The 21,557-nt window shown below is 45.3% G+C and overlaps 1 protein-coding gene and 1 pseudogene across 2 annotated transcripts in view; one reads left to right on the forward strand and one right to left on the reverse strand.

Moving 5' to 3' along the window:
- Bicc1 (BicC family RNA binding protein 1) overlaps positions 1 to 16,874 on the reverse strand; it is a 252,100-nt gene extending 235,226 nt beyond the window's left edge. For both annotated transcript variants that reach the window (XM_034524083.2, XM_034524084.2), the window contains exon 1: positions 16,543 to 16,874. In XM_034524083.2, the coding sequence (XP_034379974.1) occupies positions 16,543 to 16,738 (196 nt within the window). In that variant the 5' untranslated portion in view covers positions 16,739 to 16,874. The remainder of the gene's footprint in view (positions 1 to 16,542) is intronic.
- On the forward strand, positions 5,380 to 5,689 carry LOC117724346 (U6 snRNA-associated Sm-like protein LSm7 pseudogene; annotated as a pseudogene).
- Positions 16,875 to 21,557: the final 4,683 nt, after the last annotated feature.

The raw sequence follows: 21,557 nt of genomic DNA on the forward strand, positions 1-21,557 counted from the left end.
ATTTCTGGAAGCTTCACTAAATAAAGCGATTCCCATCTTGGGGTTTTCTGGTGGGAGGTTTTTTGCTTGTTTTGGATCCTAGTTTAATCACCTAATTATTAGGTCTGTTCAAATACTGTTTTGTTTTGTTTTTTCATAATTCTGTCTCATCAGACTATAGATTTCTATAGTCTTCAAGGCACATGACTGTTCGATGTATGCCGTTATGACCTTTTGATTTCTGTGGCATCTGTTGTAATGTCTCATTTCCCATACCTGATTTTTCTCGTGGTTTTTTTTTTTTTTTTTTTCTTTTCTTTTCTTTTTGGTTCTACATTAGGTGAAAGAGGAAGGAGAGAGAATCTTACATCGCTGCTAATGCTGGCGGGGAAACACGTAGATCTTTCCCTGAGAGTTTTCATTTTACTGTTTTCAAAGAAAAACATGTTGCTTGCTTTGATCTTTAGTTTTCTATTCTGTTTCACTTGTTTATGCTCTGGTCTTCCTTGTTTCTCTCAGCGGCTTCAATTCAGGGTGGGTTTTGGGTTTTTTTGTTGTTTTTGTTTTTGGGGTGTGGGGTGTGTGTGTGTGACAGAGAGAGAGAGAGAGAGAGAGAGAGAGAGGAGAGAGAGAGAGAGGAGAGAGAGGAGAGAGAGAGAGAGAGAGAGAGAGAGAGAGAGAGAGAGAGAGAGAGAGATTGTTGTTTTGGGGGGATTGGCTTTTGTTTATTTGTTTTTCTTCTTCCTCTTCTTGCTCCTGGGTCTGTCAGTCACTCCACTGATCTGGGGTCTACATTCTTCCTCAGTCTGGACATCCATGGTCTATACTTCCCTCCTGCTGCCCTTCCTGGATCACAGACATTCCTGTTACTATTGATTTTCACTTAGATGTTCCTAAAGATACCTTCCAATCCCCCTCATGGTCTCTCATCTGGACCACTGATCCTTTGGGGAAGGGGGCTGTTCTCTTCCATAGACCTTTTCAGCTTTCTCAACCTACTGATCTGCAATTTCATTCAACTACAGTCAGAAATGACAGCCATTGACTATAATCTGCTCTACCCTACCAAGACTAGTTCCATGGTGTATAGTAGCATGCTTGATTCTGGAGAACATTCCTTGTGTACTTGAGAAAACCCTGTTGTGTTGATGAGATAATGCCTTCTGCAAGTCCATTTGGTATAATTCATTGATTACATTCAAGAGCGCCATTTCTTTGTTCAACCTGATTACCAAATGTGAAGTATTGACATCTGTTACTATCAAGACTCTATTTCCTTCCTGATAGGGTAAGAGTCTACATTATATAGTTCAGCATCTGGCTTATGTACACTCATAGGAGCTATGTACTGTACAGAGACAGACAGGCCCTCTTATTATGCAATAATGTGTATAAGGTAATATAAATATAATAATATATACTATATAAAAGGATTGCACAATTCTTTATCTTGGACAGTTTGGGCTGACACATACGTGGCCACCTTGCTCTCTTCTGTCACCACCACTGAGAAATCTCTTTTTCCTACCCTTCCACTCTTAGTCTCTGGATAACCACTTACATACAAAGTACACTGTCCATCAAGGCCAAAAGAGGGTGTTAGATCCCCTGGGACTGGAGTTACAGATGGTTGTGAGCTGCCAAGCAGGTTCTGCTGAGCGGCTTCCAAGAACAGAGCCTGGGTCCCCTGCAAGAGCAGCAAGTGCTCCTAACCACTGAGCAGCTGCTCCGTCCCCCTTGAGTGGCTTCTCAGGAGATGCTTTTCCATCTCCATCCTGTTTTATTGCCAAGTGCTAGATTCCTGGTGTGATCGAATATGGTTTCCATAGATAATGCAACCCCCATGCTCACTCTGCGATACCAACCCCGTCTCATTGCAACAATCTTTTTATTTGAACCACCGTGAGACTGCAAACAATGTTTTCCTGAATTGCAAGCCCCGGGGGGGGGGGGCAGGGGGAACAATGAAAACTCTACAGATCTGCAATAATTCTGGGTTTCATTTTCCCATTTCAGCAAATTTAATCTTAAAACCTCCTGGGAGAGATAGGGGCGGGGGATGGTAGTTCAATCAGACAGCATGCGACACCAACAAGAGAGCCTGAGATTAGATCCCCAGAGGCCACACATATACCAACACTTGCGGAAGTTGCTGAGAGACAGATCTCTGTCGCTCAGCTGTCAGCTCTCACTGTGCTCTAGGTTCATAGAGAGAACCCATTTCAAAAAATAAGGTAGCGAGTTGCTGACGAAGATACCCAGTGTAAACCTCCATGGCCTCTATACACTACACATCTACAAATGCGCACATAGATATGTACATATTAAAGGCAAACATGCATACACACAGTCAGATCGTTCTGTGGTTAAGAGCACTGTCTGCTCTTCTTGAGGACCTGGGTTTGCTCTCCAGCACCCACACGGTAGCTGACAGTTACCTATAACTCCAGTTCAAGATGGTCCAAAGCCCTCTTCTGCCTCCGATGGGCACAGCAAACATGCAGGCAAAATATCCATATGCATAAAACAAAATAAATCTCCTAAAAATTACTAAGCAAAAATAGATTTCTAGAAACCTATATGAAAACCAACATCTCTTCTCATGACCGTTTCCATACCACTCAGGACAAACAAATTTCCTAACTTTCTGAAATTAAGTCATTATAATCAACCAGTTAACAAGAAGAATCTCACCAGAATTGGCTTGGCTGTAAATGACACTTTTAACAACAGCAACAACCACAAGAACAAAAAAAAAAAAAAAAAAAAATCTCAGAACATGATTTTAAAAGGCCATCAGAGAACAGAACAGAGTACACACACATCAGGGGGTCTTTTGTGACACCAGAGGAGAACATTAAATCGTTCTCAAGAATTCATTGAAGCAATTCTGAAAGCAGCCAAGATCTGGCCCTACAGGTGTCTTCATGACACTTAAAGCCAGAATATTAGCCAGTAGGCACAAACCCTATCCAGGGAAACCTGATAACTGGACTCACTGGCTGAAGAGAAGGAAACTATGATGGGACCTGCTACATGGCAAAGATCACTCTCTGCTGTCATGTAACAATGTGTCAACACTAACAGGTGCCAAGGATGGTTTACTCAATTAGTATAGAAAGGCTGAAATGAGCTGCCATCCAACCCACAGGATATCAGGTCCTGCCAACCTGCCTGCCCAGAGGCCAGGAAAGAGGGTGTGTGGTTTGCTCTCTTCCAAGTCCTGGATCCTCCACCACCAAAACACTCCAGCTATCCTCCTGGAAGAGGTACGCACAGAGGCAAAATCCTACCGTTTCCCCCCTCGGAGATCACTAATGGAGAGCCTACAGTACCCACTCACTGTCCAACTAGACTGAGAGCCAAAGGACCGGTGGGTCTGCAGCTTGCACTGTTGCAAAGGCTCAGAACGCAGGAGCTTCAAAGGGTCTTGAAGGGGTTTCCCACCCAAAACCCTGAGAATTTGTTCGAAACAAAGTTTCAACGGCGAGAGTTAGCCACGAACCTGTAAGTGACTGCTGGCCAGCAGGCACTGTACTAAACTAAGAGGAGGCTCAGCTAGCTAACATGAAAGACATCTCATTTTTCACAGTGAATGGCTTATGTCATCTGACAGGTTTTAAAATTATGTTTATGATAGCCTGGGGTGGTGCCTGCCTGTAATCCTAGCTCTTGAGAAACCAAGGCAAGAAGACCAAAGGTCCATTGCCAGCCAGAGCAACGAAAATAAAATTTAAATCCTATTTAACCATGGATTGACACTTGTCTAACTACAAGATAGGCCTGGGCCGGTACTTATAATTAATTAGGTATTTTCTAATGAGCTTGAAAATTTTTAATTTAACACCAGCCCAGGTGAAATATGTGTATGAATTACCCAGCATTCCCCTTCCTTGAGTTGATTTTGCATATCCCCATTCAAAAGGCAATTCTCAAATCTACAGTCCTCTCTGCACTCCCTCAGCTGAGCATGGCAGACCACCCTGTGTATGGACAACACCTCTGTCTTCTTATAAAACACAGCTGTCAGGTATCTCTGGAGGCCAAGTGTAAGCCCCGGATGTACAGTTCCATTCCATAAGGCTATACTAGCTCCGTTAGCCCAAAGCGGGACAGTTTTTCATTCAGATCCACCATGTGTCAGTTACTCTGGATATATGGTCCAGCTATTTCACAGCACTGGGCTAGATGGTACAGAAAAAAAAATAAAAATAAAATAAAATGAATATGAAAAACACAGAACATCCACAGGGCACCAATTATGAGTCAGCTTTATAAACATTATTGTGTAATCTTCACCACAGCCTCGAAGAGAGGCCATTATTATCCCCTGTTCACAAAGGAGGGAAAGACAATTTAACCAAAGGTAGCAGAAGGCAGAGCCTTTTGCCTACGTTCCCACTGAGATTCTCAGCCATTCGCAAGCCCACTACCGAGATCCTCTGCATTTTCACAAGGACTCAAAAGGTCTCCCGCCCTGGGGGGCGGCAGACCATGCTGAACTCAGTTGTGATGTCTCTCCACCCCACCCACATTAGTGACTGGACTCTTGAACAACCCTTGAGGGTACTGTTGTCTGGAGTCATTCGGAATTCCAAAAAAGAAACAAGAGTTTCCAACTTAAAGAATTTGCAGGGTTTGTTTGTTTGTGGAAACATATGTTCCGGCAGCATCCATGTCTCCTGGGCTTGTTCCTGTAGGGCTTAGAACCCTGGGAACCATGTCTGAGACTCAGTGAGCAATCAATAAAAGCTGCCAATGCTTCCAAGGTCACCCCCTTCCCTCAAAGTCCACTTAGGTCAAAAAATATAGTCCCTCCCCATCAAATGATGTAATAATCACGGTCACCACAACTCCGTCTATAGTCAAAATACGTTTTTGACCAAATGTGTCACAAATACAAGTAATAAATTGTGTATTTCTAACACATGCTCAGAAATACTACACAGGAGTAGCTGGTGGGTTAGGTAAAAAGGGTGGATGGAAAGCAGCAATCACAACTTTGAGAACAGCCACAAAAACTATGCAAACAATCTGTAACTCTAATTCAAGCCAGGAAGCGGAGACAGCTCTTAGGATAAAGAGATTACTTGTAATGATATTTCCCTTTTAAAAATTCTCTTCAAGGGGCTTAAAAGATGGCTGAGCAGTTAAGAGCACTGACTGCTCTTCCAGAGGTCCTGAGTTCAATTCCCAGCCCCCACATGGTGGCTCACAACCATCTATCATGGGATCCAATGTGTCCGATGTGTCGTCTCTTGACATTTGCAAGGACCTGGATTTGATTCCTATGGCCAACACCCACCACCAAGACAACAACAACCAAAACAAAACAAATGTTTTCTTCATCTAAATTTCTATTATAATGAAAAGTGTTGGCAGAGTGGGTGTGGCAGCAAGATGGCGGACAAGTTGGGAAAAAAGGAAGAAAGCATCTTGGACCTGACAAGAACAATGATAAGACCATCCAAGTGGAGGTCCAGGGTGGCTGGAAAGCCAGCGGCATCCTGAAAAAGGGTGACCCACTGTTCAACCTGGTGCTGGATGAAACCACTGAGTCCATGTGAGATCCCGATGACCGGCACAAGCTGACAGGGGACACGGGGCAGCTGGGGCTCCTGCTGTGCCATGGCACCTCAGTGAAGCTCATCTGCCTGCCGGACAGCATGAAGGCCATCCCCACCCCTTCATGCAGCAGCAAGACACTTAGCAGCTGGTGGAGGGTAGCCTGGCCCCAGGGACCTCCCTTCTGAGGGGTGAACTTCTATTTGGTGTTTTGGTCTTTTGGTTTGGTTTAGTTTTTTAATAAAATTATCCATGTGGGAAAGAAAAGAGTGTTTTGCTTGTTGTGTGGTGTGTGTGTGTGTGTGTGTCTGTGTGTCTGTGTGTACATGTGTAGAGAGGGCACAGGTGTTTATGTGTGTGCACATGGCAGCCATCCAGCCTCTACTGTCATCCCTCAAGCGCCATCTGCTTTAGTTTTTGAGATCTCTCACTGGCTTGAAACTCACCAAATGGATGAGGCTAGCTGACCAGTGAGCCCCATAATACCCGTGTCCCCTCCTCCCAATCACCAGGATTATAAATGCATGCCACCACACCTAGGTTTGATGGGTTGGGAGGATCAAACTAAGGCCCTACAAACAATGACAGAGCCATTTCCCCAACCCACCCACTCACCCCCCCCAAAAAAATGAGTTTTTAAAACTATTTTTAAAGTACTTAGTAGCTATTATATCAACCCACTAAAAATGCATTTAAAAACTGAATGCAGTGTGAATTGCAGTACAGCAATAGAGACAAGCTCTCCCCTTCACTAGACTATAAACAGCTGTGTGCTCCCTGCCAAATCCATTCAACAAGCCACTGTCCAAAACCCATAGACACTACACTCCTAGATGCAAAATCTCAAGATGCCCTCACAAGGAGGCAGAAATGCTAGCTCACAGGATACCAGAGAACCCCGGTAGACAAGACTCTAAAGCCCCTGGAAGTATTTAACCATCTCTAATGACCAACTCCTGTTTCTCAACATTAGGTCCCGGGACCACCTACATGAGTCTCAGACTTAATGCTTTCAAGACACAGATCTCTCTGCCCCCTGCACCCCTGCACCCCGCACCCCCCCTCCTGCACCCCACTCTGACACGAAGAATCTGGATCCAGAGAGGATGAAAGTTGGCTTTTTAAAAGCAAACCCTGGATTCTGACGTATACATATTTTAAGAACTCCTGATTCAAGACATGCTAATCAGATAAGACGGGCATTGCTTAAATTTTTCAGTCATAAAAAGACAAACAACCCTCACCCTGCACTGGCTCTCCCCGCTGCTTTCAATATCTCCCAGCTGTCATCAAAAACAAGCCAGGCTGTCAGGACTGTAGGTCCAAGAGGCAGGTAGCCTTCGAACCTGTGTCTCTTCTTCCTAACCTCAAAAGTCATATGGAAAATGATTTTTGAAACATTCATCAAAAGCCTTAGAACGGTCAGGTATGGTGGCATGTGCCTGTAATCCCAGCCTTTGAGAGGCTGCGGCAGGAGGATGGTGAGGATGATGTGAGGCCAACCTGGGTTCATAGCTAGAGCCCATCAGAAAAAAAAAAAAAAGGGAGACTGCAAGGATGGGGGACAGGGGGCAGAGGGTAGGGCGGGGGGTGGGGTTGGTGGTGGGGTTGGGACCCAAAAGACCCATCATACTAATTCCACTAATAAGATTTCCTTCCCAGGCTGGTGAGATGGTTAAGAGAGGTCATCAGTTCAAATCTCAGCAACCACACAGTGGCTCACAACCATCCGTAATCAGATCTGATGCCCTCATGTGGGTGTCTGAAGACAGCTAACAGTGTACTTTGGGCCAGATTGAGACGGAGCTGCCAGAGAGAGTGGGAGCCAGGAACAAGCAGGGGTAGGATGGAGCAAGCGGAGCCTGGAGCCAGCGAGCAGGGCCAGAGCAAAAGGGAGAAGAAGGGCGGGGGGGACTTCCTTCCCTATTGGAATAACAGAGGTCTCACACGAGGTTTTATAAGAGTGTGTCTGGAGCTCAATGGATACTGCATCTTCGTCCCTGCCCCACCTCACACTGTATGGGTTCCACACAAGCATCTCTAGGCTTCACAAAGTAGAAGAGATTCTGTCCCCATTTTAAAGACAAGGACACCAATCCTGAAAGAAGTAATTCATTTGCCCCAGGCCACACAGCACGGAGCCACAAGCTGAGCCCTGGTGAATGAACAGAAACGTGACTAGGCTCTCCTGTGGGCCCACCTAAGACATCTATACGGAAACATTTCAACCAAGTCAGTCAAGGGAGTAACGGAGACCTTTGAAAGTATGTCCTTCAAGAATCTCAAAGAGAGCGAGAGGGGTGTCAGTGACACATGCCTTTAATCCCAGCACTTGGGAGACAGAGACAGGCAGCTCTCTGTGAGTCTGAGGCTAGCCTGGTCTACAGAGTGAGTTCCAGGACAGCCATGGCTACACAGAGAAACCATGTCTTGAAAAACCAAAGAAGGAGAGAGGTGGATCTCAAAAGGAAAAACACCAATGATAAAATTTAAAGAAGCAATAGAGAAGAGATGGTCTTACTGTAGTTTAATTCACACAGGGTAAGAGCCATAGTTAGTTTAGGTCCATCTGCTTCCCAGTGGTACAGCAGGAACTTCATATGGCTTTAAAAATATATGGTGTGCAGACATATGTTTTTAAGACCAGGAAAAAAGCTTCCAAAATACAATCACCAGTGATTGACAGATTTTAGACCCAGTGATGGAGTTTGTGTGTTCACTTTGCAAATCTGTCTATAATCTTCAAATACTCTGTGTCTTTGTATTTGCTTTTTAAGTCAAGGGATAAATACAGTGAGTAGTTTTTAAATCCTGTCATTTAGTACCTTCCTGGAAAGGAAATGCTTTGGGCTCTAGATCAACCCAGTGTACAGTTATGTGGGGTGTCTTCTCCATGTCACACCACACACACACACACACACAAACCTACCATTTTGGTTAGAATGTGAATGTTGTCCCTCATAAATGGAAACAGAATTTAATACTTACCGCAAATAAACGTGATCAGAATCCACAGGTATGAGTGCGTTAGCAGGTAAGAAAAGGTTGTGTAAACAGGGCTGAGGAGAGGCTAAACAGCCATAAGGAGTAGAATGTGAATTCTCATTATGCATATGCACATGCATGAACACACATATATACACACACACATTCAAATACACATACATACACACACATACATGCAAATACACAAACACACATACATACATATGCACACATACATACACATACACACACATGCACACACACATATGCACACACATACACACATACATACACATACACACATATACACACATGCACACACACATACACATACATAAACATGCATACACATGCACACACATGCACACACATGCACACACACATACATACACATACATACACATGCACACACATGCACACACACATATATACACATACATACACATGCACACACATACACACACATGCACACACATGCACACACACATACGCACACATACATACACATACACACATACATACACATATACAAACACATACACACACATACACACTCACAAAGATATACATACACACACACACATGCACACACACATACCTACACACATACATACAAATACATACACACTACACACACATACACACATATACATGCACGTACGAAATACACAAATGTAATGTTAAAGTTCAAGACAGAAAACTGTAAAGATGTGTAAGTGTGCAGTACACTCAGAGTTTCTACTGGTGCCTTTGCACATCTTGGACCTTGTGCTAAATGCTAACACTAGAAGGCTAAGCAGTAAATGAGCTGGTGCTTACAGACTCACGGTTAAGCTCCCTTGCTAAGCATCCACACCCACTGCAAAGGCCTTCAAAAATCAGTCTGAGACCTGTGCTTCACCCCTACATGTCACTAAGTATTTAACGAAAAGAGATGTCCCTCCTATCCAGTGCGTCCTTATAGGAGAAATCTATTATAAAGAACGCCACAAATCGGGTTCACCGACTGGCAGTGTATTAGCTCATTCTGGGAAATTTCAAACTGCAGACGATGGTACACACAGGATGCTCACCCTATGACTCTACCTCAGAGCAATTTCAAGATGAAGGCTTTGTAGCCAGACTCTGCTAGACCGAAGAAGATGAGACGGGGCAGGGAGGGAAGAAGCAGCTATATTCCAAAAGAAAGCATGTTCCTGGAAGGGGAAGAGACACAAACTACAGTAGTACAAGATAAAATGAGTATTTGAATATATCTTGTCATTTTTTTATTATAAAGAGAAAAAAAAAACTTGAAACAAAATGGTGGCCATACAAAGGAGTGTTTCAGGGACATGGGGACACTTACGGAGAGGTTGTGTTCTCGGCAACTGCAAAAGCAAGATCTACAGTTCTATGGTAAAGCCACATCCGGGACTCAGGGGCCCTGGGTCATCTGGTCGAAGGAGCAGGAAAAGGAGGCCATCTCTAGGAGATACAGGCCCCCTCCCTGTGCGATGGTTGTTTAATGCCTGCATTGCTCTGAGAACATTGCCCACTACTCCAGTCTCAGGGTTACAAATACTGCCCCAAACCCTTCAACACAGGTAACATTTGGCTCCTTCCAGGTTTGGTCTGTGCTTTGCCCACAGTCAGGAAACTTGAACCAAGACTCAATGAATGTTCGCTCTGAAACCATGCTTGCTTGCCTACTTTATTCACAGAGGGTGGAAAAAAAGCCACATTTCCCCCCAAAGACTCCTGAAGAGACGGTGGCCAAAGGACACATGGGTGAACTTTCAGGAGGCTATATTCTTCATCACGCATGAAGGTAGAACTTTGCCTGCATCAATCTCAGATGTAGCTGTTACAGGTTGATACTTGCAACCCTACCACATAAAACAAAGCAAAGGTCCCAGGCTGAACTAGTGATGCACCACAAGAAGGATGCTAAGCTCTTTGAAGTCCTTGTTCATCTCCTGGGGCTTGGACCATATGACCCTGCCTTGTGTAAATCAATGTTTGGTGTTTTCTCCCCTTCTTGGCTACTGCCAAATACATTCCTACCTACAAAAGTCATTGATATAAAGAACTCTCCAACCATGCTTGAATTTATTAATGATCAACTTGACCAAAAACTCCCCAGGGCTTCACAGAGATAAGACTTACTGAGAGTATACACATTAATGAAAGTGCTTATCCTATGCCCTTAGGTAAAGGGGGCATCTTCCCAGGCCTCTTCAGGTGGCTAAGACAGAGCCCAGTCTAGGATGGTCTGAGAGATACACCTGGTTGTTTCACTGCAAGCTATAGGACCTCTGAAGTGATTTTAACATGAAGCTACTGGGTAACAACAGCTTTGCATTCTGCTCTCTGGCTGAATTACAATAATCCTATCTAACATTTTGATTTTATTCAAGAAAGAGTTTTACTACAAAATAAATCAAATACTACACACACACACACACACACACACACACACACACACACACACAGAGTTCACATGCATGCTTGCTTGCTTGCTTGCTTTTTCTTTCTTTTTTTTAAAGAGACCTAGCAATGCTTGGGGTCTTGTGTTTTGAATATTTGCCTGCACATAGGTATATGCAACACATGAGTGCAGTACCCATAAAGGCCAGAAGGGGGCATCAGATCACATGGAGATGAAAGTTCACAAGCAATGGGTGCTAGGAACTGAACCTAGGTACTCTGCAAGAACAGCAAGCACTCTTAACTGCTGAGGAGTGTGTTTTGAACTTTCTCAATCACAGGGGACAGGAATGTTGCTGCTGCTGCTGTCACTATACTGACATCTCTAAGTGCCATGCATGTGCCCTGCCCTGGGACAGCATTCTACACAGAACTTAGTCTGTGCTTACATCTCCCTACAATGAGATAATTTTTAAGCCGGGCAGTGGTGGTGCACGCCTTTAATCCCAGCACTTGGGAGGCAGAGGCAGGAGGATTTCTGAGTTCAAGGCCAGCCTGGTCTACAGAGTGAGTTCCAGGACAGCCAAGGCTATACAGAGAAACCCTGTCTCGAAAAACAAAAAAAAAAAAAAAAAAAAAAAAAAAAAAAAAAAAAAAAAAAATTTTTAAGATTTGTTTTAATTCTATTCATGGGTCTGCAGAAGTATATGACTGTGGAGGCCAGAGAGGGCATCAGAACCCCTAGAACTGGAGTTATAAAGGGTTGTGAGCTGCCCCACAAGGGCAACTCTTAACTTCTGCACTTCCTCTCTCCCTCCTCCATCTCTGCCTCTCTCCAGCCCCCTAAGATGAGACCACCCCTTCCCCGTCTGCATGGATGAGCAAATAGTGTCTTTTTGCTGAGCAAATATATCCCCAGGCACAGTCATTTCTTGTTTAAAAAAAAAAAAGTCCTTCCCACATGCTGATGGGAGAGGCAAATGAACAGAGAGTTTCTAACAGAAGTGCTAACAATCCTTTAGGAAGTACCAGATGCATGGGGAGCCTTTCACAGAATGAAAACTACACAAAGCAAGAAGGATCACACACCTCAAGAGGCTCGAAAGACCTCTGCATCCCCAGTCCCATCTATGAGAGATCTACTCAGCCATACTAAGCAACCGGGAGCCAACAGTAATCATCAAACAGCTGTGTGGGTTCATGATATTTATTCTTTAGTAAACTGGACTTTCATTCTTAATGCATCAATACATGTGCTATACATTGTGGCTTAAGAATGAATATCATTGCTATAACTGAATTATTCAGCATTTCTTATGCAGCCAGCGCTGAGATATGTATTTTTTTTAATTTATGTGTATGTCTATGTGAGTATATGCTACCTGTGGACATCGTATCCTCAAAGACCAGAAGGATTCTGGTTCCTTTGGAGCTGAACTTACAGGCAATTGGGAACTTCAAGATGCAGGCAGTAGACACAGAATTGAACTCGTATGTAAGAGCAGCAAGTGCTCTTAACCACTGGGCAATCTCACCAGCCTCCACTGTGACATTTTATATGCATCTTTTTTTTTTTTTTTTAAAATCCTAATTGTTACAACCACTTCAAGGTTCCAAAACTGCTACTAACACTCTTTTTTAGAAAATATAGCATCAGGTAGCATAATGCCAACATACAAATGTTGATCCTGCCCAAAGCCTGGTGTATGTACCCACTGTCCTTCATAAAGCTATTTGGTTTCTTGATATTTGTTAGCCTTGATGAAGCACCCAGCTAGAAAGCTCTGCCCACTTAAGCTTTCCCTCACTTCCGGAACTTCTGCATTTTCTAGTATTTTTGCTTCATATTTCTTCCACCTCCGCAAATAATATCTAAGAAGGGGTGACCAGTCACAAAGCCATATGGTGATGTTTGCTGAGTTAGAGCCATGGCACATTTGCAGTTCCCAGAGCTAGCCTGCACTAGTAGCCAGTTCTCCTGCTCAGGTAAAATGGGATCTCAAATTGTCTCAGCACTGTAAAAACCTACATGGTTTCTGAAATCTTCCCTATCCAAAAGGTAAAACTTACTGGATGTCAGTCTCCTTTGTAAGACACATACAAACACACACACACACACACACACACACACACACCCTTACTTCTCTTAGGACTCAACCTTGAAAATGTTTGTGCTTCTACACCGTCTATGGAGAATTCTCCTGTGAGTTGACTCATCCTATCTTTGATGCTGTTCCCTGGCAAGAACCACCACTGCATCCTAGACACCCTGGACCACTCCCCATCTCTTTCATAGCAACCCCTCCTTTTCACAGAGTGAAATTCGTTTTAACTGATTGACGTGACTCAACACCACGACTCCTTAGTGAAGCCTATCAAAATGCTGAGGGCCAGTTATGAAAGAAATAGAACATGATAAAACTGTTGGACATGGCATGCATCCCGAGACTGAGCATACCCACGAAATAGCTAAACTCAAAAGTAAATTCCCATGCCAAAAGAAAAAAAAAGTCACTGACCAACAAGATCGATAATTATCATCAAAATACCAACAAACATGCCAGACATTCTTTATGGCAATTTCAAAGTAGTTGGTTTTTTTTTTTTTTTTTTTGAGGAAGGAAAAAAAAACTAGTAATTTTCCCTATATTTTGGTCTAGTGGTTTTTATGTATATCAACTAGACTCCGTGATCATACAAGAATGGCATTTTATTTCTTTGACTGCCACCCTACTGCCCATTTTAACCTCAGTGAATTTTTTGTCCGTTACGTAGAAGACTCTATCCACTAATAAAAATGCGACCTATTAAAGATTAACTTGCCCCCAGGACAGTCTCTCTAAAAACAAATTCCAAGCATTATAATCGACAATTTACACTCTGAAGACTTGAAGGCCAACAACCTTACTTACCCTGGTTTAAAATGGAAAATCCCATATACTTTTAAAGGCTATTGTGAAAAGAAAAAAAAATGTAAATCGCAAGTGTTCACAATAACCAGAAATACAAACAAATGTAACTTCTCCCTTCTTGACCAGGAAAAAATTTCCACCTAAAAATACCTAATATTTTTGCCAGATATCAGTTTGTATCTTCTTTTCTGCTTTTGAAACTCTGAACTGCAAATGATTTGTGCTCCCCAACTATGTGTCAAATCTATTGAGGGCGTTACAAACTATGGTATGTACTTGAAATGATTGATCTGGACCCAGGAGGTAACACTGCATTGCAAAAGCTCTTTTTTTTTTTTTTTTTTTTTTTTGGATTTTCGAGACAGGGTTTCTCTATGTAGCCCTCACTGTCCTGGAACTCACCCTGTAGACCAGGCTGTCCTCGAACTCAGAAATCTGCCTGCCTCTGCCTCCCAAGTGCTGGGATTAAAGGCGTGCGCCACCACTGTCTGGCTGAAGCTCTTGGTATTTGCCAACATTACAGGAAATCTTGTTCCCTAGGCATCAAATGGTTCCCTTCCTATAAAAAAAAACACTACAGAGGTTCTTAAAAAAAAAAAAAAAATCAACCTCTATTTTACAGGAGGAGAAACTGAGGGCAGAGAGAACCCTGGGAGCTTGCCCAAGGTCCGACAGAGATTTGAGTGCAAGTCTGAGCAACACTGGGGCTCATACCCACTATATCAGAAAGCAAATGATCACAAGATCACCCTTGGTTCACAAATGCAGTGACTCTGTGGAGTCCATGTGAGTGTATAAGAATAATAAGTTGCCCCAGTGCACTGTGCCCTCGCTGGGTTCTCTTCTCTATGACTTCAAGGGCTGACTTTACCAACAAGGTAAAGTATTTGTTAAGTAACTCTGGAAAATGACTCAAAGAACTTTCCAACCACTAAGTGGTTAACTCTTCACGCATAGATCCATAAAGGCCTCGCTGCTAAAAATTTAACCACTGAAAAGTGATTCAGGCCTTCAGATGTTAGAATGGCCTGCCTAAAAGTGGGTTAACAACCCTCTTTTTCATGTTCATGTTTTCTGGATGTTTTACCCAAGTTTCATTGAATCCCAAATGAAAACTCACTGAAAACAGAAATCCCGTAGAATTCATATTTTTACAAGTGAACTGCCCAGAAACTGGCACCCACCACAGTATCTGTGCAGGGTATCCATTGAGGATGATACCACCATGTTCTTCGGCGTTAATCGCTCATTCTTTTTCCAATACAGGGAAGTTGGCAAGTGGCTGAAAGGGATTGGCCTGGGATCTTAAGGTTCCCTACAATCTTACAATGCTTCCGCAACATAATTGTAACATTTTGTTTGTAACCTCCAAACTAAGCAGACTCCTGGAACTAATAAGAGAGAGTCACAAATGAAAATTCTTGAAATATCACCCGGCTTCAATTTTCAGATCCATTGCTTTCCTACCAAGTTACATAATTTCAGGGAAAAGAAAAAAAATCGAGCCCAAGACATGGTATTTGGAATGTTTATCAATACAAGTAAGCAACAAAGGAGAGAGTTTCTCAGCCCTTCCAGAAATGCCTGGCAAGCACTCCTGATTCTTCTTTCCACCAAGTTATTGTTTAGGAAAACATGTTGTTCTCTCTTAAAATAACCCTCTTAATTGTTCTGAAAAGCCACTGCATTTCCAGAGAGGACTAACTCGCTCCCATACTGCGATACATTGACAGATAAAGTCAAAATAAGTCATGCAGACAGCCATAAAAAGCGAGGCTGTAGACCTCCAAGATTTCCGAGATGATGGATGAGAGCTACCGAATCCTCACCAACTATCCCTTCCTGGGAGCAGGGGGCCAGATTTCCTCTCAAGTCTTAAAAATAATACTAATCTCTGCCTTCGGATGTGGGAGGTGAGCCACACAGGTAGGCTGCTAATGAACCTGTTTAAAGGTCAGAATGACCTTGGACTTGTTACCACTCGCTCTAATCCTAACGCAATCAATCAGAATTTCCTTCCGATCCAGTGTGGAGAAAGTTTTTCTTCCTGGGAAAGCCCCCAGAAACTCTATAAAGTGTTTAAAAAAAAAAAAAAAACAAAAAAAACAAAAAAAAAACCCCCAAATTATGAAAGTCAAGTCAGACTCCCACAGCTGCAAGGGAGAAGTTTATGAACAGAATGTAACTCAAGATGTCTTTTAGGAGCCCGGCTGCCCTGACACATGCTACTCTCGCACTGCCAGGACACTGAGCCCCACGCCTGGGTGACTTGCTTCAGCCCAAGACTCCGGCGTGGGGGCGGGGGCTCCCAGCTGAAGCCTTGACATCTGCAGCGCTTTTCCAGGCGACCAGAGCAGGCCCTAGCTGGAGGAAGCGGATACTGACAAGGGGAGGGAAAAGACGCGGCAGGGGTGGCCGGGACTCCGGGCTGCGGGAAGCCGGGCAGAGTCCCGCACACTGGGCGGTCCCGCTGTGTGAGGATGCCACGGCCCAGATGTCCCAGCTGCAGTTGGCACCGCCGCGGTCCTAATGGCAACTTCGGGGCGGCAGCACAAACTCGGGCCTCCAGCTCCTCCGATCCGGGCGAGCTGACAAAGTTGAGGGGGGAGGGGGAGTGGGGTGTCCCGTGAGCGGACTGGGTGACGATCCCGTGGCGGACTTGGGAGAGGATCGGGAGCAGGGGCATGCCTACCTTGGAGCATGGCCTCGAGTTTCTTCCTGTCCACGCGGAAGCGCTCCTCGCTCCACTCGGGGCTGTGCAGGAGGGGCGCCGCGGCCACCAGATCGTCCTCGGAGCCGGCCACCGGCGAGTCGGTGCTGCGCTCGCTGTTGGAGCCGGGGTCCGACTGCGCCGCCGCCAGGTAGCCCGGCTCGCCCTGCGCGGCCATGGTGCGAGCGGCGCTCCGGCTGCCGCCGCCCCGGCCCCGGCCGATGTGGCTCGGCGCGCCGCAGCGCTAGCTCGTGCCCCCGCCGCCGCCGTGGCCGCGGGAAGCCCTGCGCATCCCCGCCTCGGGCGCCGGCCCCCCGCCCCGCCGCGCCGATCCGCTGCACCCCGGCCCCCCGCCCGCCCGCAGCGCCCGCTCCGAGCGCACAGCGCAGCCCGCGCCTCCGGCCGCCGCCGGCCCCGCCGCCGCCTCGCGCGCTCATTGGCCGGCCCGGCCCACGGGGAGCGGCGGGCGGGAGCGGCCAGCCCGCGCCCTCTCACACGCACCACGTCCACACGCCGCGCGGCGCCGCCCGGAATGCCTGACCCATCCTGTGGACCCCTCGGGCTCTGGGACACGCTCGCCCAGTTCGAGCCCAGCGCTCCCGGGGTGCCCGCCAGGCCCCCTTGTCACTTACTGCCACTTTTCTGTACTTTGATGGAGACTCCGTCAAAACTCACAAACTTTGATCGGAAGACTTCATCAAAAAACAAGTTTGCCTATCCACACCCGCGTCCCTTACTGTCACTTTTCTGTCCCTACACCCGGATTCCATCCCTCTCCATACTCAGAAGACTCCAAACTTAGACCAAGTTCAAGCCCAGCGTGGCCCCAAAGTGCTCAAAGGGTATGCTTGCAAGTCCACTCCTATTTACAAACCCTCAGGACACCCTGAGTCTGTCCCACAAGTCTGGATGAGAATAGAGAGTAATAAAAGGAGATCTGGAGGCAGGAAGGGATTAACAACCAACTTTTGCAGAAGTCAGAGTAGACCTGACTCAGTGTGTGCGATTCTCTGACTTTAATTTCCGGCCTTGATTCAACAAGACACTAGTTTCACCACCTGAAGCATCTATCCCTAACCGAGATCACAGAGATGGCTAGCTCATTCTCTAGGCAGGCTGAGGGCTTGCCTTGAAATTTCTGATCCTGACTTCTCGCCAGCCCACGCACCATGGTCCTCAAAGCAGAGCACAGAGCTCAGAGGACAAGGTCCTGCTGTGAGCTTGGAACAGTCACCCCCACGCCACATAGATTTATATTTCCTTTCATTGAATGACCAAACGCACAAGAATATCTGTTTTTCTTGGGAGGAAGATGATGATAAATATGGCAGAGAAGCACTGTACTACCGAGCGAAGTAGTTGGTTTATAAGTGTGACAAGCCATAGGGTTCACCTGGGGCCCATAGATAATCATAGTGTGTGTTTAAATCAAAACTCTTACGGGGGCTGGAGACGTTACTCAGAACGTAAGTGTACAGGCTGTCAAGCAGGACAACCTGAGTTAGCCCCTCAGGCCCCACATGGTGGAAGGAGAGGTCCAATTCAGTCAGATTGTCCTTTTTGACCATGCAGAAAGCGCTTTGGAATACGCACTCTCACACATATACACAAATAGATAATAAAATGAGACTTTTAAAAATCTCCAGCTGGAGAGATTGTTCAGCTGTTAGAAGAGTTCTTGATGCTTTTCCAGGGGACCAGTGTTCCATTCCCAACACCCCCCTTGCGTGGCTCACAACTGCCTGTCACTCCACCTCAATAGTATCTGGCGCCCTCTTCTGGCTTCTTCTGTCACCTGCACTTGAGGACATGTAAACAGGAACACCATAGATGGATGGATGGATGGATGGATGGATGGATGGATGGATGGATGGATAAATAAAAATTTTAAATTCTTCCAGGATCAGGACCTACTTGGCTGAGCTAGAACATCGGTGTAATTTACAGATGAGAAGTCATGTAGAAATGGCTTGAGCCTGGGAGTGAGGGGAACACCTTTAATCCCAGCACTGGGGGGGGGGGGGGGAAGACAGGTGGATCTCTGTGAGTCTGAGGCCAGCCTGGTCTACAAAGTGAGTTCCAGGACAGTCAGAAACCTTGTTGTGAAAAAACAAACCCCCGTCCCAAAAAGTGACTTGATGAAGAACAAGTTGGGAAGGGAACAAGAACCCAACCGAGTTTTATACCTGATATTTTATTATCCATATTATTATCCATATAGCTATTGCCCAGTGTAATTTCCACTGACCTGAGAACAGATGCCTTGTTCAGCTCCTCCTTGCTAACACGAGTCCTCTGATTCCTCCGAACACCACTAGTGATTCCTCAGCAGAACATAGCATCCACAGCCAGGTCATTTACCCTCTTTCTCTGGGAGTGAATAACCGGGGGAATCTTGCTGTGTCCTGGGTGCTCCGTCAAACCTGAAGAATAGTAAGCAAAAAAAAGACACAATCCTTGCACTCCCGAGACTGGCCTTCTGGGAAGGAAGGAAGGAAGGGCGCTGCCCCAAGATAATTGTATATTAAGGAGTCTCTATAGCAACCACTGAAAATGGGGGACTCAGGACACGAGAAAACCTATAACACCCTAACAGGTCCAAAGAGGTCAGCAAGGCTTACCAAAAGACTAACTCAAGAATTCACCTGCTCCAGAAAATATTGCCCAGACAGGAGAGAGGAGGGAAGAACCATTTCTGCAATATATGATGGAATCATAATGGCATCCCTGAGAGTAGCTCTTACCAGTCTACCATTTTACAGAGGAAACTGAGGCAGGAGAGATAAAGGGACCAGCCCTGGGGATGCTAGACACTGAACAGAAAGCTGCCTTGAGTCTCGGATTAACACAAGAATTCTATGGAGGAGGAGGTGGTGGCATGTTTCCCTCAGTTCCTGCAATAAGAAGGCCAACAGGGCCAGGACAGGAAAATGGGGAACTGCATAAACTAAGATGAGAGTTTCAAGGAAGAGGTGAGTTTCAAGATGAGAGTTTCAAGCTCGATACGCCCCAATCAATCCAGTGGGGCGGGGAAGGAGGTCTGTCTTCATTCTCAGAACGAAAGGATTTTGCTTATTCTCAGAATAAACCACAAATGTTTTAGGTGGGGTGGTTAAATATGAGCATTAAAGAGATGCCAGTGTATTTCAGAGGACAGACTACAGGGCAAGGAGAGAAGAGTTGGACCAATGTAGACTACATGGAAATCTTACATCATAGATGATGCCAGTGACATCCAAGGCAAGGACAGTGGAGAGGACATGAGAGGACTGTGTCATCATGTGTCATCATGAAGCCTCCCCATGTGTCATCACTTACACTGGCGGTGGATGAGACACAGGATGACAGGAAAGGAAGTGTGTCTACAGGATCATGACTGACACACAGAGATTGGTGCTGTGAGATGAATTAGAGATTACTGGGAGATTGCTGTACCAGGGGAATGACCACAGCATCCACCTCAACCTAGTGAGGATGGGATGTCATTGAGAACTCTGAAAATATGTCAGATAGACAATTGGATGTGAGGGTTTGGGCTTCAGTTCTGGGGTCGTAGATTGGGAGGAGACTATGATATTTGCCTGTGTGCAATCATTCTAGCGAGATGCACGAATAAGGCTTGGCTTGTTAAAGAGAAGAAAAAAAATAAAGCGTAGGAAAGAGTTAATTAAGCATTCTAGCATGGGTTGGTCCCATATCGGACAGGGAACACAGGGCAAGACCGATGCTGCAGTAAGAAAAAGGGGGAAATCTAGCCCGGGTTTTGTGATCTCAGCTCAGGAGAAGATGGTTTCTCAAATGAGAACTCAACTCTGCCTGTGCAGTGTGGGGAGGGTGATACACTCTTTACTATGAGAGGAGAGGAGGACTCTTTGGGAGGTGTTTCACTAAGAATGGAAGAGAAAGTCCCTAGGATAAGAGGCAGAGAGCAAAAATTGGGGTCCATTGATTGGTGATAGAATATTGGCTTCATGGTTTCTGAGGTTTAAATATCTTCAATGTCCAAGGAAGATCCAACTGGTAGAAACTAACCATTCAAAAAAACGATCTCGATACCGCAGGCTTTGAGACCATGGGTAAAATTATTAAAAGACTTACAAAGTAGAAACCATTCCTCTGTCGGCCCTCAGGGCAAATGCTGGGTTTCATCTCTACAGCTATGTCTCATGGCCTTTCTTTCCCTAAGACAGTGTCAAGCTAATCTGCTAAGAGTCTGGAGAAACGAGAGCTCTCGGTGGAGTGTGGAAAGTAGAGGGTTTGGTTTTGCCTTTGGAGGAAACGTTGGGATTTGTGTGCAAGTGCTCATGTGTGCACATGTGGGTGGATGGAAGCCAGATGACAGCCAGTGTCATTCCTCGGGAACCTTTCATGTTGTTTTTATGAGACACAATCCCTTATTGGCCTGTGGCCTGCCAAGCAGGCTAAGCTGACTGGCCAGTGAGCCATAGACAGTCTAGGACTCTGACAATCTGCCTGTCTCTGCTTCTCCACAACTGGGACTATAGGCACATTACAACACACCTGGATTTTATGTATGGGTTCTGGGTATAGAATTTGGGTCCTCATGCTTGTACAGCAAGCACTTCACCAATGGATTTATTGCCCAGGCCTTTAAAAAACTTTTAAAAATGGCCTTTGCTTCTGTGAAAGGCTGGGCAGACCTGCATCACCCGATTCACGTGGATACTCAAAACATCTTATTGCTTCAGGATGCTTGTCTTGAGATTTTCTCCAAGTCCACACTGCTTTGTGGGTATAGACATAAAGAAAACATGAGTCTCATCAAATATGTACAGCATCGGGAATTAGAAGGCAATGGAGCGATGCCTAGTGGGAAATAATTTCACATGCAAAACTATCCAGGAAACAGAAATCTAAACCTCATTCTTAAAACAAGAGAACTATGAATGGGTGGGTGGATGGATGGATGGATGGATGGATGAGTAGATAGATGGATGGATGGATGAGTAGATGGATGGATGGATGAGTAGATGGAT

The sequence above is a fragment of the Arvicanthis niloticus genome, chromosome 20 (assembly GCF_011762505.2).
Source record: "Arvicanthis niloticus isolate mArvNil1 chromosome 20, mArvNil1.pat.X, whole genome shotgun sequence".
Lineage (NCBI taxonomy): Eukaryota > Metazoa > Chordata > Mammalia > Rodentia > Muridae > Arvicanthis > Arvicanthis niloticus.